Below are 18,551 nucleotides of genomic sequence, written 5' to 3'. Positions count from 1 at the left end.
TGCCTGTGTTATTCAGGAGATCAGGTGCAGGCTCCTCCTGGCTGTATAAGCTGTGGCACTGGATGTGCTGGGAGCGCGGTATCGATCACTCGAGGCAGAGGATTTTTCTGGTGACTACGGTAGTTTTGATAAGTTGGATGAGGAGACTTATAAATAGTAGGAAAGGGAATGGCACTAAACAGAGAAGCAAATTGTGAAGCATGTTTCCTGCTACAATTTCTGTGGCTAAAATTTGGTAATATATTGATTATACAAACGCACAGAGATGTACGTGGTCTATATAATCATCTAAGTTTTATTTATGATACAAAACGAAGTCAGCACTATTATTTGTGAATATAATTGCAAGCCTGCTTTCTGTTACGTGGTCAGCCAAACTCCACTGCAAAGCAGCCTTTGGGGTTACCCAGCCCGAAGTGCAGTGGCATGGTTTGGGACTGCAGGAGTGAGCAGGGCGCTGCTGCCGTGCTGTGGGGCTCAATCCATGATCCACTGGGCTTGGGAGAAGAATCTGCAGAATAAAACCCTAACGTTTGGAACATGAGGCAGAATCCTACGGGCCTGGGAAATTATGGTTTCCTCTTTAGGACTCACTCCTTCATTTTAGGAGGAAAGTTATAAGGTGGCATTAAAAAGCACCTGCTGCATCGCCGTCACATGTCTCGCCATTTGAGTTTAAATGTCTCATCTGAAAGAATTCCCAACCAGGTTTCCTTTAAAGTAATTGAAGCTGCTTGGGTTTCAGCTTTTGCCGCTGTGGTTTAGAGTAACGCTAATTAACATTCTGGGAAAAGGAGCAGGGAGTTGGGAAGGGAAATGCTTATGATTTGTAAATGCCACTTTGCTCTTCTGGCACTGTCCCTCCAGGGAGAGGATTTCTTTCTTCTTGTTCTTGTTTTTCTCCCCCCTCCCTCCCACTGTCTTGGAGTAAAGCTGATGGTTGGACATACATTTTGCCTTAAGTGTATGCATAACTTTTCACTGTGCCTACCTGTGTAATGGCAGGTGAATCCATATGGGTGTGACGGTACCTGCATGCGCAGAGCACAGATGTGTTGCTTTGAGTGCACGTGAACCCATGGCTGGTGTGTGCAAGCATTTACCAAAGGAGGAGGCATGTTGCAGGCTTGTCCGTGCTACAAGTTTCCCATTCCCTTGATGATAAGCTACAAGCAAATGGGGATGAAATCAGAAATTGGCAACATGCTGTCAGGAGGGATTAATTTCTGTCCCTGATTAACTTTATGCTAGAACAGCAGGAGACTAATACTTCCCCATACATGGTGCCTGATTCAACCTTTTCTTACACTGAGTAGATCTGAATCCATCCCTTGTTGTGCTCTCCCCTGGTTAAGTTATCTTAGATCCAAGTAGCAGGGCAATTGCTCTGGATATGTAATGACAGGCCACATATGTGTTTCCTAATGCTGATGAACTGAAAAAAATCTGCCAGTGCTCTGGGGGTCTGGCTCGAGGTGTACAAGAGTTTTGTTTCTGCTTGTAGTAGATTTAATGCATCGGTCACTTCCTGGAGGCTCCTGGTGGAATATTAATACTCTCTGTTCATATGCTACCTTTCCACTAAGGCTTTCACAACACTTTGCAAAAATTAACAATAAATTCTTTCAGAGTGGGATGTCAGTGAGACCATTCAGACATGGGAAGATCATTTGCCCACAGTCACACAGGCAGGTCAGTACTGTGCGTGAGGCAAAGGGGGAATATGGACCAAGTCCCCTCTCTCAGCCATAAGTACCAGACAATTGCTCCCCATCTGTGCCTGAAGCTTAATTAAGATCGCACGCCGTTGTAGGGAGAGTGCAGGTGTGGAGCTGAAATAGTGCTTTGTGTCGACAGCAAAGTGCACAGGCAGAGCTGTGTGGGGAGCTGTTCCTGTAAGAACAGATGGGTCTGGAGCTCGGCGGTGTATTTGAGCACGTGCCTGTGTGCAGGGGGAAAGGCTGGGGACAGTGGGGACTGCAGCCCTCAGATATCGGGAAAGAACTGAAGAAGGCGAGGACAAGGCGAGTGGGGATGCAAGCGCGTGCACAGATCTGTGCGATGGTGTCTGGGTAGATCGGAGTGATCTGGTGGCTCTGGGGTTGCTGGCTCCCTCTCGTCCAGCTCTGGCTTTCACACTGTGGGTGCTTCCCTGCACCCTGTTACTCCTAGGGTGCAATGGGGATCTAGGAACTGAGTTCTTCCCCATCTCTGGGACAGCCCTCCTGTGATCTTAGCAGTGTACATAGGCAGAGTTTGTTGGCTGCTGGGAGTGATGCTGGGATTGCAGATCACCCTGCTGTCTCCTTTTCAGCCATATGGAGAACAGAAGCTCGCAGCCTGTACCTGTTTCTGCAAAGCCTGTATGTCTGGCTCTGCCTGGGAAAGAAACAGGCTACCCTTCGTTCTCTGTCCCAAGCCTGTAACACATCTCCTAGTAAGTCACTTACGCAAGTTGTATGGATTAGCTATACCTAGCAAAGGGTGAGCATTTTCCTTTGTCTTGGTCCTTCTCTCACATTGAGGACCACCCTTCCAAGAGCTGAAGCTGACCTGCTCTGGCTGATACCAGGGCGAGGATGGGGGAGCCTGAGTCACTGCTGCACCATTCAGGGCTGACGAAGGAGAATTCACCATTGTTAACCCCCAAAATGCTGATCGAGCGAGTAGTGGCTGGTTTGGGATGGAGAGTGCTCAGTGAGGTTGGCTTGAGATGGTGCAGCAGGGAGCAACTTCTGCCTGCAGCCCAGGGAGTGAGCGCCCGTGTGTTGGAAACCTCCTGGGGTCTGTGAAGGGTGGACCCATGGGAAGCTGACCCTCCACTCCCCACGGAAGAGGAGTCCACGTCTGGTCCTTCCCATGATGATGGCAGGCAGCCCTGTGCCCTGTTTCTCACAGCCACAGCTAAACGAACAGCTGATTGAGAAGGCTGATGCAGGGGGGGAGGGCAATTTACTGCTCTGCTAAGAGGTCCCCACTGTATTTTCTCTTTAATTTGAAGGGCTTCTCAGCAGGCTGTCAGGGCTGGGATGTGATGGCTGCACCTGCGTGGCACTGGGAGGCTGCGTGCTAGCAAATCCTGCGCAGAAATAGCCTGGAGTGGGGGGCTGCAGCAGCAGGCTGGGTTTAGCAGGAGCATCTGACTGACAACTGCAGTTTTTCACTGGATAATCACATATTTTGGAGGTTGTGAAGATGGGGAAGGTGGAGGAACAGGAAAGGGTGGGACGCAGCACAGATGGACACTGTTGAATCCCCCCATTGCCACGGTTTTTCCATTGCACATTGCTGCTAACCTTTACCTTCTGCTCTGTTATTCCATGTCAGGCTGCAGCCGCTTGATGCCCCACTCTCGTCAGCAATCAAATCAGGACCTAGGATCTCTGAATTCCTCAGATCTGCTCTTGCAATTCCTGTCTGAGCACTCTTGCTCTGTCTCTTTGGCCTTCCGTCAAAAATGTGTGCCTTGTTATGCTCAAGACTTGGGCTCCGTTTTTGCTCTGTTTTTTTCCCCCCACCTCACTTCCAAGCTGTATTTTCTTTTCCCTCAGAGTTCTGGTTTTGAGCATCTGATCAAAAGTGCCCAGCTTTGACAGATGCCTGGATATTTTGGGGACTGTTTTGAATAGCACCCTGGTGAAGAATCTACCAACAGCATTTCCTAATTGTCGCCATAATTGTAGTCTGAACCCAAGGTGCTTGGGTGTGAAAAGCATTAACTTCTGGAAGACAAATGAATTTGAGTTTTTTAGCTTACAAGAGTAGAAACTAAAGTACAACAAATGTTCAGATATATAACGGTGTACAGCAGCACGAGGCATAAGTGCCTGTTCTTCATTAATTCTGGGTCTTTCCACCAAGAACACTGAAATTGCAGCAAAGGCATCATAGAAAGTTTTCAAGTAGGGTCATGAAGCACCAGAGCATTTTGTCTTGTGAGGTGCAGGAATGTCCATCACTGGATGTCTTCAAAAACATGTCAGAGGAACATGTTAGGAATGAGATAACTGTGATAGCGATGTTAGAAATGACACATCCGTGATACTACCTTCCGCTGGGGGTATCGGAGCAGGCTGGGACTGCATGAGTTGATGGGATCCCTCCCAGCCCTGTTCTCTGTGATGCTGCAGAGGTTTCTGAATCTTTTAGTGGAGTCTCCATTCAGATGCTGGATCTCTGGAGGCTGCCTTCAGAAGAGACATCCCATGGGATCTCTGTAAGTGTGTATCTGTCCTGCCATATGTCCATCCAGGACTGTGCTGAAAACTAAAACCTAGGCTGGGTTTCTCAGCTGGAGGGTTTGGTGCTGCTGCTCAAATCTTGCTGGTGGGGATTTGGAGGTGGGACTAAGTTGAAAATCTCAGCTGATAGGATTTTGCAGAGGGTCACCTCTGTATTAAAATCTCCAGGTATGTGGTGTATTTTTGTTAAAATCTCGGTTTCTGGACCTCACTGACTCAGGGAGCAGGAAGGACTAGCAGGAGAAAGGATGAGTCTGGAAATGCGTGGAAGAAAGCTGTCTACAAATGTATTCTCCATACCCTGTGGGGACAAGGAAAAGCTTTATGAGCCTATGCCACAACAGAGAGAACTTTATATTAGATACAGGTAATGACTTTCTGGCAAGCTGGCTACTGGAGGACATCAGCCAGGGAATCCTGGGCTCTTTACCACCAGTGGGCAAGCACAGGTTAGGTAGACCCTGCATGAGCCAGAGGAATGGCTTGGACAAGTGGGTCTCTTCTAGCCTTGCTTCTAATGAGTCTGTGCATTTACAGAAATGCTTCCAGTGCTTGAGATTAGGGAGAAAAGCTTGTAAATATGAATCCTTGAAGATGAGAGAAAGCCCCAAAACCTACATCAGTAGGTAAATCAAGAGAATTGCAAAGTTGCTATTTCTAAAAGTTCAATTTCTTTAAAATAGATCATTACTCTGCAAAAAACTGTAGGGGTAACTGTTGACAGTGCTGACTTATGCTGGCCTAGATTTCAATCGCTCTAGCTCTAATAAGAGATTTAGTTTAATTCCATGTCATTGGAGTTATCCTAAATTTGCATCCCTGCAGCTGAGAGCTGAATTTGGCCAGTGGTAGCCATCAAGAAGAATAAAAGGCAGTGCAAGGTAATTGTTACTCTTTTTCTTGTGTAGTTAGAAGGAAAGCCTGCAAAATATGTCTGGGAGCTTTAGTGTTAGAGACTGCACAGCGCAGCCTTTTTCCACAGCCCTTCCTACAAGCAGCAGCAGCTTTTCTGGCACAGAAGATAAAGCTGTTTTGGGAAAGAGGTCTGGTTATTTATTTAAAGTCAAATCTCCGAGGATCTGAGAGTCTTGCGTCGCTCAAGGTAGAGCGAGCAAGGCAGCCATGCATGCTTGGGGTACGCTTGCAGGGAAGGGGGAGCAGCCTTTGCCTTGCTGGAGCAGCCCTGCCCTGGGCACCGCCGCTGTCGGTGAGCTTTGGCAAAAGAGGCTGGGAGAAATGCTTTCCATCTCCTCTCATAGCAGTGGTGGTCCCTTCCTCATCCTCCTCACTGCCAGGGAAACTGAGTCTGGTGAGATCTCATTAGCTTTTGTAATTTCAGCATCCTAAACATTTGGCCTTGGAAAAGAAGCAGCATAATGAAGGAAAACAAAGTTTTAAACTATCCAGAAACTGTGAGAAAGGCAGAACTGCAGCCACACAGAGTCCTAGGGGGGTGATCTGAGAAGCAGGGAAGTTTCTTGTTTTATCTTTCCTTAACCATCTTCATCTTCTTCTCCCGTTCATCTCATTCACATGCTCTCTAAAAACATCAGTCACAGCACAAACCTTCCCTCCCTCCTGGGGCTTCCTGCTCTGTTCCCCTTTCCTCTAAACCCTCCTTCAGTGTCCCCTTCCTCCTGACCCCTGCGCCTGTCCTGGGGGGTCCAGCATGGTGCTTCAGCAGAACAGGTGCCCGTCTGCCTGAGCGAGCACTTTAACCGCTTTGGGTTAAACTGATGATCCATTCCAAAATTGATTTTAATCCTTGCTTATAGGTAAACCAGTGGGAAATTGAGTTCTGTTGAACCGATATAAATCAAGAAGAGCTTCAGATGGAAGGATTTGCAGCACTGTACCAATGCAGCTTTTGATCTCACCTATCCCTTATTTCTGTACAGAATAATTTCATTCTCTTGGGGACACTGGGGTAAACCCAGTAAGATCCATTGCGTGGAGGCACCGATTCCAACAGAAATAGTATAAAGCTGAAATAAAGCAGAATAGTACATCTTTATATGTGACAGCATCCTTCCTAGGATGTACCTAGGGTATTCTAGGTGCAATTTTAATGATGATGATCTGAAGTACAGCTCTTCTCTATAGATGTGACTTAAGCAAACTGGTTAAACCCTTCTGCATATATCCTGAAGGAAAGCAGTTGAGGCACTTCTTAAAAATGCTGTGTTTTCCTTAGTAAAGCTTTTGTTATGTCCCATATAACCAAGAGAGCAGCCAGAGTGAAGGATCAGGTTGGGGTTTTTTGTCTTGTTTGCGTTTTACTGTACAAGTGTATATTTTTAGAGATCGTGTGACCTTGGAATGTATTTGAGCATTTGTCCGAGATGCTGTAGCTGTTCTCTCCCTCTCATACATTAGCATAGCAGGCTTTGGTGGGCTTGTGCTCTGACCTGGCAGCAAGACCCACGCCATCCAAGTGGCTGGGAGTGTGCAGAGGAGTGCCTGGGCAGAGCTCCCATCCTGGTCGAGACCTCACATTTTCAACTATGCGGTGATTTATTTTTACAGCACTTTATCTGAAAGGAGAAGACTTGAGTTTGAAGTTGTGTGGTACTGAATTGCCTTGCAGAAGATTCACTCTCTGCAGATACCCAGGCAGGTCTGTCGCTTTGAGAGCTTCCCCATACAAGGGTTTGGGCTGCTGAAGACTAAAAGCAGCTTTTCAGGCCGGGAGAGGTTTTCTATAATCCAGGCTAACCGTGCATAGCCCTTTATCCCTGTCTAGTTGCTAAATTATGCATAGCAGTCTCAGGTCTGCTTCGGGGCTGGCAGGACTGAAGTCTCAGCTGTAGAGGCTCACGATCCTGGTTTGAGCGAGCAGAAGTCCAGGCAGTGCCAGTGCCACAGAGGATGGGAGATGTGGGTGCCGGTGCCAGATGGTGCAGGATGGGGAGCGCTAAAGCAGCTCCACCTCTCCATCCCTGGTGGAGTGGGCTGCCTTCCTCTCATCCCCCATGTCCTCCCTGGTACTGCTGCCTTTTAGCAGGCTCTTTAGTGAAAGGAGCAGACCTTAGTTCTGTGGTTTGTTTGCTTCAATTATAGCTGACTGTCCCTGAGGAGCAGCTAAACTGTGCGTTTCCCTGTCCTGCTTCTGCAGGAGAGCTGTGAAGAGCTGCTTGGAGGGTGCTCGCTTTTTATTAGGTAGGTGGAAGGAAGGAATGCAGCAGGGAAATGGCACTGTGCAAGGAGAGAGGGAGATGGGGTTAGCAAATGTTAAGCTGTTTGCCTCCTGCGTGTGCTTGAGCACATCCGCAGGCTGCGGGAGCAACGGCTCTCGCTGAGGACACGGCAGAGGTTGTGGCAAGGGGCAGGCCAGGCTCCATGGGACCCGTCTGCCCTTACTGCTCCTGAAGGGGCAACATGCTAGGTCTCAGGGCTGTGCTCACAGAGCCGTGTCCTCAGGGCTGGTGGCATCCATGGTACCAGCTCTGGGAGTTGGCATGGGGTAGATTTGCAAAGCCCTCGCTGGACTATGGCACCACTGCTCACCTGGGGCTGCTTCCTTTTGCCCTCCCTGCTCCTGACTCCTTGACAGGGAAAACTAGGATCTGGCACCTTCCTGGCTGATGGCTGCTTTGCCAGAAGGCCATCCCCATGCCCTCTGCCGGTCCCCATCCCCCTTGTCCCTGCAGTAGTGTGTGATCTGCTCTGTGCAGCGTGGTACAGGCAGCACCGACTGTCCTGGCAGGCTGTCAGCGAGGCTGCTATCACTCTTATCACTGCCTGCTTGATTATCCCTGACGCTGCGCCGAGGCTGACATCCTCCTAATGTAATATAGACACCACGATGATTACCATCATTGCAAGAACTATAAGCACCAGACGATGAAATTTAACAACAGTAGGTGCAGCAGGGACAAGGAGCAAGCTGGGAATCGTGCTGTCTCTGCTCTCTGCCTGTGGCCCTGAGCAGTCTCCATCTTCCAGCAGAATCTCTGAGGTTTTGCACTCCTTTTCCTCCCTGTTACCCAGCCACAGTGCTCCTTGCTTGGCCTGGACCATCTCACCATGCTCTTGCTGGTCATTTATGTTACCGGGCTGTTATTCTCTAGGCCACCTCTTCATCAGAGGGGTCTGCTCTGTGTACCCAAGGCATGAGCAAGTCTGCTCGAGCGTTCCCCTGTTCCTCTTCAGTGATGCCCTGAGCCATGGGGAAGTGGCAGGACCCCACCGTAGGTGAGATGAGGCTCAAAATGGGCCAGCCCGACGCTTTTCTGGTGGAGACCGACAGATCCTGAAACTCCAGGAGAAGCACTAGATGAGCATCTGAGCAAGCAGTGCCTCTAAGGGCAGGTATCCTGCTGCAGTATTTGTTGCACCAACTAATTCCCTTTGCAGAGACCGTTATCTGGGTCACTGTACGAAGCTGAACAGCACAGGCCTGGCTGCAGGAGCTTGAAGTATCCCCCTGAACAGAGACCTTCCCTGCCCCCTGTAATAATGCCAGGTGGGAAAAACCTTTTATTTTTCTGGTGTATGGCCTTTGTGGGGCATGACCTGGCACAGTCCTATCTCTGGGGCGGGAGGCGTTCTCTCAGGTGTGCATGCCTGTCGTGCCTGTAGCGGTATGGTTTGATCTTTGGCCTCCCTCCCCTGGAGCACCCCTACTTTGAGGTGCGATGCTCTGGGAGCAAGAAGGCAGCACACTCTGTTGCTGCACTTTGCTCTTTTGCAAACATGCCAGTTTGCACTGTGATTAAACACTGGTGTTTGGACTGCAGCTGTCCAAACCAGGTGTACTGGATTCATATGTGGGAAAAAAAAATAATTTCTGGAAGATGACTGTTACCCAGACCAGACATCTTTGCAGGAGGAGCTGGAGTGCCGCAGCCTCTCCTGGTGAGGCTGCAGGGCTTGGCCCCGAGCAAACCCCAGCTGGGTTTTGAACTGTGGGTACAGCCAGTATCCTGGCCCAGCGGGGCTGAGAGCTGCTGGGGTTACTGTTCAGCTTTTTGGTGGTGGTGGTTGTTGTTCAGTGGGGTGGAGGGGGGGCAGTCTTGGCATGGAGATGATGCTGTGCACGCACAGTGGAGTGCTGCCCCTCCAATAGCTCGATGTTGGGGAATGGTGGCTTCCTGGGGGATCTGAAACAGAACTAGGGGGAGAGGGAAGGAGAAGAGGTCTGGTTTGGATCACACATGTACCCCACCAGCCCGTCCCAGGCAAGGAGGCTGGAGGCTGACTCTGCTGCTCTGCACGGGAGGGTAGCACCCACGGGAAACAGCAAGGCTGGGGCTGATGAGACAATTTTTACTTACTAGTGGTGCCCAAAGGCACATGTACTAATGGTGCTATACAGGGAGTTCCCCCGGAGTTTGTTGTTTTCCTTCATGTTTTATCACCAGATACCTTGACCTACAGGAAGGTGCTGGGTCCTCTTGTGGCAGCTCATCGAGTAGTGATTTCTGCACTCATGGGAGTATTTCTGCACCCTTTTCTGTTCCTTCCTTTCTGTTTCATGGTGTTGGGTGTGCTCATGGGAGACTGGGGAGTGGCAAATGCTTTCTCTGAGCCCTGACGGCTTCCTGGATATGTAGGCACAGAGGGAATTAACAGCAGAGATGAGCATCATTTGGTGTGCATTAGAAGCAAGGCAAACAAGTGAATTTAGAGAATGGATGTTCTGAGGCGGTATCAGATCTGCTTCCTCGGTTATACAGTTGCTGCTGTGACTATGTATTGGCAGTTGGTTTTGTTACCAGCTCTGCTTTTTAGTAAGGCTACTTAGCACTTCTGCACTGGTTTAGATCATCTTCTCAGCTGTTTGTAATTGCACTATGCTTAGAAGTATTTGGGATTAAATTTTTCATGTTGCAGGTTGTCTTGAGCTGTTTGATTTTTTTTTTTTTTTTTTAATCTCTCCCCCAACTGCCACCATCATAATTTTTTTTTTTTTAATTTCAACTTGATACTTTCTGTTGTTTTGCCTGTGCTAATGTTTTCCCTATGCGCTTGCCACTTACTAGTTCACTCTCAGTATCCACTGCTGGACTCTTCTTTCCACTGCCATGCCTGGATCTCCTGGCTACTGCATCCAGCTTCAGCCCTTCCCAGGCTTTTTATTGAGATTTGCAGTTTATAATTTGATCTCGATCCCCATCCCCTGAATACAACCCCTTCCTCCTCTGTGCTGCCTGAGGACTAATGGGTAATTTGGGGGCTCTGTGCAGCCCCTCTCCTGTCTAATAACTTCAAGTTTGCAAGCCACGTTGAGCGGGGCTAATGCAGGGGCATTACTTCTTGTTTCAGCATGGCTGGGGCATTGCAGGATTGGGCTTCGCTCTCATGTTCCTGCGTTGCCACCCACTCACCCTGCCTGTCGGGGGGTACATGCGGACTGTGAGGGGATGGGGTGTGTTAACAAAGTTAAACCCCATCTACCAAGAGCATGCAACTTGCACCCCGCTTCTCCCCAAGGGTGCCAGTACGGCTGTGTGTGAGCGTACCTACGTGGAATCAGACACAGCGGGTCCTTGACTCCTAGGTCACTGCTGTTACAAATTTCAAACCTAGGTCCCAGAACACCGGATCACAGGAGAATTTCAATGAGAATGGCTTTCCAATCTGGACAGAACTAAGGGCTTTTGCTGTCGCTGAGGAATGTTTGGGATGTCTTTGGCCAGAAAGTTTGCCCTCCGATTCAGCTCAAGGAAAAACCCAATATGGGAAATGTCACCTTAGATAAGTAAAACCCGGCCAAGTTCTGAATAACCCAAAGCAAAATGCTACAATGGGGAGTGTGAGGCTCTTGTAATTGCTTGGAGCACTACCATTCATTCCCCTGCCTGTCTGGTACGTTTTTGTGCTCATATGGTCACTGTTAATTCATGCTGGATTGTTCTAATTAACGTCGATGAACTGTTCAGCCAAGAAGACTGCGGAGCTCTGCAGCTGCAGAGAGGGCTGGAGGAATATCTCCTGGTTTCTTTTTCTGTTTTTTCCTCCCTCGTGGACAGGCACCGTTTCTGTCCATAACCAATAGGAGCCAATTTGCTGTTTCATAATAGGAAAATACTAATGTCAGGACGCCCTCCTTACCCAAAGCTTTCTCCTTGAAGATTGCTCCTCTTTGCTTTCCTAATTGCTGCTGCCCAGCTGGGGGTAGTGCGCGCCTTCCAAACACGTTACTTTGTTATGCTGTTACTTACCAAAGGGAAAAAAGAGAGTATGAGAGAATATTGTTTTGTGTCGAGCTTTCCTCACTTTAACCCTTTCTGTGCTGACGTGGGGCCTTTTTCTCTAGCGCAGGACATTTTGCTATTGGCAATACGTGCTTTTTGGTCTGAAGCTTGGGGTGTGATGGAGCTCTGATGTGAAGAACACCTAGAAATCATTTCTGCTGGAGTCTGAGGAAGCCTCTGATATGTCTTCTCTTGCTAAAGCATCCTCTTTGGAGTCACCGTATATAGGATCACCTACAATAAGATGGGAGTTGCTGAATTAACATGAAGTATAGGTGGTAGGGGACCAAAAAGATTTGGGTGAAGCCCTTGGAACCAGGTTGGCTGAAAACTTAATGCTTGGAGTTACCCTTCCCTGAAGACTGACAGGTCTGGAGCCTGCAAGAGCAGAGCCGTGGGGAGGGCACTGGAGCCATGCTCCACGTGTTTCTTAGGGACTGAGGAGTTGGACAAGGATCACAGATGTTTGACTTGCTGCTCATGGGCCGTCCTCTTGCAGGTCAGTAACCAGGAATATTCACAGAAAAGCTGTTTTCTCCAGAAACTTCAGAAATGAGCAGGTCTGAGCCTTTTGTGTGGCACCTCACTGATAGAAGTGGGATGGGTTACTATCCTGGCAGCCAGGGCAGGTTACCTGAATCCCTTGGGGCTTTTTTGGGAAAAAACCCAGTTGCCTGGAGTAGAGCTGGGATGTTGTAATGGTGTATGTGGAGGCAAGGCTGCTGGGAGAGGCAGGCTGTTGGGAATTTCCTAGTGGCATGGAAGAAAGGAGGAGCTTGAGCAGAGCGAGGACCCAGTTGAGAGCTGCAGAAAGCAAAGCTGAAGCCTGAAGATTAACCCTGTGGGTACGGAGGGACCTTGCAAAGCCAAAAGAGCCATATTTTTGCCTAGTCCCCGAGCATACTCCTGTGGCGTCAACCTCAGAAACTGCTTTGTTTAACCAGAAAAGGAAAGGAGAGCCTCTAGGGGGGGTAGGGTAGGGTGGGATGGTGGTAGTGTCTCTGCTCAGGCTCTTGAATTCATCACCAGCTGCCTTTCAGTGAGTGGAGTCACTTCCTGCTCCAGCTCATTAACATCTGGAAAAGAAAAAGGGTGGAGTAAGTAGTTTCCCAACATATCAAGAGGGTCTCTTCCTGTTCTTGAGCTGTGTGATGTGCAGCTGTCCAGATCCTGGGCACCTGTCTGCCCGTACCTTTATTTTTGCTGGCTCCACCAAAAGAAACAGCTGTGGTGGTATCAGCCTGGTAGGTGTCTCCAGCCAAGCTTCTCCTTAATCCTGCCTTCGTGCTGCCAGCATGGGGCAAAATGTGGGTGTTTGAGGTACGTGTTTGTCTTGTGAAAGCTGGCTGTTTACTGCCTGTGTTTGGGTGCTGCTCCAAGACCCAGGGCAGAGGCGGGCAGATGTTTTGTGAGAAATGGTTTCTGCACCACCTGGTGTCTTCCATTGCTGTAATGATCAGGCCTGCAGCAAACCAGCAGTTACAGCCCGAGTGTTTAATCTCTAATGAAGCCCCAGCAAAGAGGGGGTTTTGTCCCATGGGAAGCAATGATTCAGCTCCCAAGGATCATGCAAGCTCGGGTAGGTGCCAGACATGCTTAGCATGGAAATCGCAGTTAAGCATGGAGTCAGCTACCTCCTTGGGGAGGTCCAGCTCTCCTTGGAGGGTTTTCTGCTGCCAGATGTCTTCACGTCTGGACTTTCAGGTATTTGCAAGTAGTCTGAGGATTCACAGAGAAGCAGAATCCTGTTTGCTGTGCTTTTTCTTCATGTATCTTACTTAAGAAAAGATAAGGCAAAAAAATTTTTTTTTTCATAATCTCAGATGATTGTAAAAAGCTCTTCTCTTTTACCCTGTGTTGGCTGCACCTGAGTTTGCAGACAGGCCAGGTTAACAAGTCAGAAAATTATCTGAGGTGACTGAGGGGTTGGTGGTTGCGAAGTCTTGTGGTGGGACTGAGCCCTTCTTGCTGGGGCAGCGCCGATGCCAAGAGCACTTCCCTTGGCATTGTCCTCTGCAGTTGCGTGATGTGGCTTGGAAGGGCGGGCCCACGGGTCACAGCTGCACGCTTTGGGTGCAAATGTTCAAATCCAGGTAATTGCATCTGGCCTTCAGGATAATCCCAATATAGATCTGTGTCTCTCCCCACCACAGCCTGGCCAAGTTCTGGACTGGTTGTAGAAATCCTGATTTCTTGAGGGTGCCACTGTACTACGGCTTGCTTAGAAATGAGGTTTTATCCTACTTCGTGTGATCCCCATGCTCCCATTCCTGGTACCCACTGCTGCCTGTGCCCGGGGCTGCCCTGCCTGCCCCTGTGCTGCCAGGCTTTGCACCTGAGGAACCCTGCAGACAGCGCACAGGGGGCTGGGGGCAGGCAGGCAGTTGGTCTTGTATTTGCTAAAACCCAGCAAGTGGCCTTGGGAAAGGGGGCACGTGAATGATCAGTGGGCTTTAGGGGTGTGTTTGGGAAAGGGAGAGCACAGGAGGAAGCATGGTGGCTCTGCTTGGGCTGCTGGTTTGGCTCCACAGAGGTGGGGGGTGTGGGCAATGTGGTGGGCAGCTCAGCATTTGAGCAAGACAGGGGATGCTCATAGCCTGCAAGCGTGAAGGCAGGTAGCTGTAAAGACAATGGTGTGGGCAGCAGGTTGGATGCATTTTTTTTTTTTTCTGTTTGCAAAGCCTTTCTTCCCTTGTTCCCTTTATTTCCAGAGCTGATACTGTTACCTAATCCATGTTGCTAAAATTCTTCTGTGTTAGAGGATGAGCTTTTTCTGTGGGAAGACTGCTATACTTCTCTCTAATATTGACTGTCTTTCTTCCTCTTGTTTCCCTTCTTAGATCTACAATGAGAATAGAAACCTGTTTGAAGTCAAGGAGAATGTGCCCAGGAAATTGGTGGAGAAGGTCGCAGGGGACATCGAGAGCCTTTTGGCCAAGAAAGTCCGTGCTTTAAAGGTAAGGTGACAGGCCTGTGAGCTGATCCTTTGTCTGATATGTTCAGTTTAAAGGAGAGAGTTGATGCTGGCGTAGTATTATGATCTTAGCTTCAAAGTCATTTCTATGATTGTGTGGCCTTTTCTGGGAACTGCATCCTGCAGTTGCACGGATTCATATAGTGTATGTCTGGGGTGTGAGGTGAGGACATATCATGTGAAGATCTACTATAGGTATCTTTTTGCTTCTTCTCTCCTCCCACCGTCATGCAAACACCTGAAGGTGCTGTCACAAGAATACAGGCGACAGCAAAAGCCTGGCAGCAAATTTGACCCGGTCATTTAACTGGGGGTGTGGTGAGCAGGAGCAAAGGTGTCCCTGCAATAGCTCATGGAAGTGTTTCAGACAGGTAGGGTTTATTTTCCTGTTTAGGAGAGGATGCACTGAAATGTTTACGCTGGTGCCTGGCGCTCGAATCCTGTGATTGACTGCATGTGTGAGTTGCCCTCATGGGTGCCTGCATACATTTCCAATCTATTGTCCTATTTTGTAGCACTCCTTTTAAAGTGAATTCATTTTATCTGTAGTGGAGTGAGGTAACCTGCTCATGATGCTGGCTGGGTAAAACTTGGTGGTGGCTGTAACGAGGCGGCAGTGAGGCTGTGCTCTGCTACTGGGGCAGAGACAAGTAATTGCCTTCCTGGAGAGATGGAGATACCCTCTCCACTGCAGAGGGTTACGGGAGCCATGTAAGAGTTTCACTTCCAGGAGCTGTGGTGTCCTCTCGAATACCTGACTGTAGTGAGCAGGATAAAGTTGTGCAATGGACATCTGGCACTATGGCCAACTGGGCATGCCTTGCAGCTTGATTAACTGTAAGTGCTTTTGTGGGGAGATAGACAAGGGGAAGGCTTGGAGCAGGTAGCATAGCTGTTGTGTTCACATAGGGACTATAGCCAAAAAGACTTGGGACCCCCTTCAGCCTGATTGGCAGGAATGGGAGCACAGGAGAAAGTACCACGGTGAGGGAAAAGGTGTTGGAATAACTGAGGTGTAACTAAGGTGGTGAGAGTTTGGAAGTGACCTATCTCTGTAGTTGGGTAAGAAGTAGTAGCTCAGAGAAGGCGCACAGAAGGAATTGCAAGACACCCATGTAGGCGAGGGGACCAGACGGGATCTCAGTCAAGTGTGGTCAAAGGCCAGCTTGACTGATGGGATGGCACGGGGTTGTCCACAGTAACTGATAAATACAGCAATTGTAGGGATTTGGGTGAAGAATATTGTTGCATAATCAGTTCTTGAGTTTGATAAGTAAAGACCAAGCCTACTTGGGACTCACAGCAAATGTTTTAGCTTGAATGGAAGGATCTGAAGTGGGACTAAACAGGTGGACATTGTCACCACTGCATTGGGTTTGCAGAAGTGAAGAACAGGGAGACCAGTTCTTTTCTTAATGTGAGCTTACATCCCTGTGTTACCATAATTTGTGTGTGTGAGTGAGCATGTATCATCTAATAAATGTTCCAAAGATGTGCACCACCTGTAGATCCTGCAGGAAGACACGGGTGACAGAAGTTAATTGCAAACTTGATACACACCTGGACAACGTGTGGCTGCTGTGGGCTGGGCAGGGTAATAACACTGGGTTACACAGCAAGACTGTGCTGGGTGGTTTCCACTGTGCCATTTGAATTTCAGCTGATCAGTCACTGTGGTTTTTTCTTACCCTTTTCTCTGACTCACACAGACTTGAAGAGAGTTTGTGCACCTTCTGGTGCTAAGTCAAGGGTAGGACTGCTGCCTGTGGTACAAATAACCTTGTTTGTCTTCCAATTTGACTGCCTTTTTGTTGGGTTTTTGGGCAGGACTGGTTGGTGCGCTGTTAAGAGCTCACCTGCTGCTGGACCTGGTGCAGAGGAGTGATTCTGGCAGCACTGCTTAGGTAATGAGCACTTGGTGCTGTCTTACTGTAATGGAAACAGTCACTGTTGACCTGAATTAGTCTGTTCAAGAGGACTCCTTCAGAGCGCAGTCACCGGATGGAGCAGTCTCTCACATCCAGCTTGCATGTAAATGCTTGGCATCTTGGATTGGTGGTACTGACAACAAAATCCAGAAATGGGGAAGTTGATGGGAGGAGGAGAAATTGGATCTTCTACATTTCTTCCACATTGTGCTAAGCTCCTTCGAAGCAGTGGGGCTCCCACAGCTTCTTCTACTCTCCAGCCTCTCTTTCTCAACTCTCCCCTTAGTTGAATCATCTCCTGGAGTCATTTCCTCCCATTCTCTTGTGACTCATGGGAGTGATGGTGACTTCTTGAAATACATTTTTCAGCATCTGAGTCAGGTGGGACTCTGTGTATCAGCGAGGGCAGGTGAGGAGGGAGAAATGGATCCTCTCCTTGAAGTATGAATTGCTGTGTCACTCACGTACTCGCTCTGCTGAGGAGATGCCTCCCCGTCTCCTTTGCTGCAGGAAAGGGAAGGGATATTGCCTGCAAGGCTTTGTAGGGAGGTGCTAGCTAGCCTTTGGGCACGCACAATGGACACACGCTTCAAGAGTGCCATTCTGATTAGGTGGTGATTCAGTCCAGCCATCAAAGAGCCCGTTTTCCTCTGTTTCTAAGTGAAAATATTAACGTGTCTTTATTAAAGTTAAACTCTGTGCCGAGCACTTATCAATAATATATAGTTTCTTATCTTGTGTGTCACATTTCTAAGAAGCAGAAATCAAGCACAAGGAAACCAAACTCATCTGTCTGGCCCTGACAGCCATGGCGCAGCACTGTGGCATGGGTCTGGCACTAGCAGGACACCGATTTCACACGTGGGTTTTGGAGGAGTGCTGGAGCCAGGGGTGTGCAGCAAAGAAGGTAATTGCTTCCTAAAATAACAGACATCTACAAGGGGCTGGTTATTTGGATGCTGTCCCTCCCTTTTTCTTCCAGACCATCATATCTGACGATAATCTTATCATGGGACAGAAAAATTCCTAGGAAGATCTTTTTGCAATCCCTACCTGTTCCAGCTGGCACTAGAGAAGAGCCTACAGCTGGCTCCTAGGAGACTTTTACCCTGTCCCACGCAGTGGCCTCTGCTTGACATGGAATTTTATCACCATCCTCCAATGTCCTTTCTCCATGATGATTTCATTGCTTTAAGCCTGCCCTCACAGTCTCTTTTGGGCTCTGTAGTTCCAGCTGCCTTTTATTCCCAAGCTTGAGCAGGAGAGGAGGTAGAAGAGATGGTCTTCCATACCAAAAGTACGGCTACTCTCCTTTGAAATGGAAGTAAAAGATATTGCTAAGGTGGAGTAATGCCTGAAGGAGATGACATTAAATTTATGCAGCCTATTGCATTGTGAGGAAGTTCCAGGGATCTTACTAGAAGGTGAGGTGTAAGGCAACAAAAGGTATGTTCCTAACTGGGTAGAAGTGTAAGGGGCTGCTCTTGTCCACCCTCATGAGCTTGCCCTTGTTAGGGCTAAGACGGACATCTTCCTTCATGTGTGGAAAGGAAAGAGGTGGCAGGTTGCCACATGACTACAAATCCCTGTTGTGTTTTCCTTGTGCTGGGAATCACAGATGACTAGGTTGTGGATCGACATAATCCAAGACTAGAATTCACCAAGTTGGTTGTTTACCAGATAGATTCTTCTGGCACTTTTTTTTTTTTTACTTAAGTTTCCTATCTGTTCTTCAGTCTCTCAGTGTGTTTAGACCCCTCCTTGCTTTTGTATGTGCACAGAGAGATGTGTACCAACAGGCTAGGGCTTCTTTGGTGAGCTTATTTAGGAGCCCAACCATTGGCATTTCCTGGTGGTGGAGCAGTGAGCGAGCCAGGGCAAAGCCATCACCTGGGGGTGGGCATGGGGCGGCTGCCAGCTCTGGATCCCCAAACCCAAGGGGCATTCTACTCTCTTCCTCTTTTTTTTCTTCTCTCGCTGTAGCCTGTCTGGGATTCCCCACATCACCCATAGTGGTAAAGCCTTCCCTTCCTCTAAAGCCTCACTGGCTGTGTTTGCTGAGTTCTCTGTAGAAAGAAAAGGAAGCAGCAAAGATAAAAGGCACTGGAAAGAGCATCCCTTGCCATCAAATCCAGCCCCTTGCCTTCTCCATGTGCCCAGAAGACAAGGGCATCTCGTCTTCCCTTCCCTGTGCTGTTTGCCATTCCTG

The 18,551-nt window shown here is 48.7% G+C and overlaps 1 protein-coding gene across 1 annotated transcript in view; it reads left to right on the top strand.

The window, feature by feature from the left end:
• The window catches only part of CACNA2D2 (calcium voltage-gated channel auxiliary subunit alpha2delta 2), a 209,305-nt gene that overhangs the window by 56,541 nt on the left and 134,213 nt on the right, over positions 1-18,551 (top strand). The window contains exon 2 of the mRNA XM_035894677.1: positions 14,281-14,397. Coding sequence (XP_035750570.1) covers positions 14,281-14,397 — 117 coding nt within the window. The remainder of the gene's footprint in view (positions 1-14,280; positions 14,398-18,551) is intronic.

Source organism: Egretta garzetta, unplaced genomic scaffold, assembly GCF_000687185.1.
Source record: "Egretta garzetta isolate BGI_Z169 unplaced genomic scaffold, ASM68718v1 scaffold215, whole genome shotgun sequence".
Classification (NCBI taxonomy): Eukaryota; Metazoa; Chordata; class Aves; order Pelecaniformes; family Ardeidae; genus Egretta; species Egretta garzetta.
This window is presented reverse-complemented; position numbering and strand designations above follow the sequence as displayed.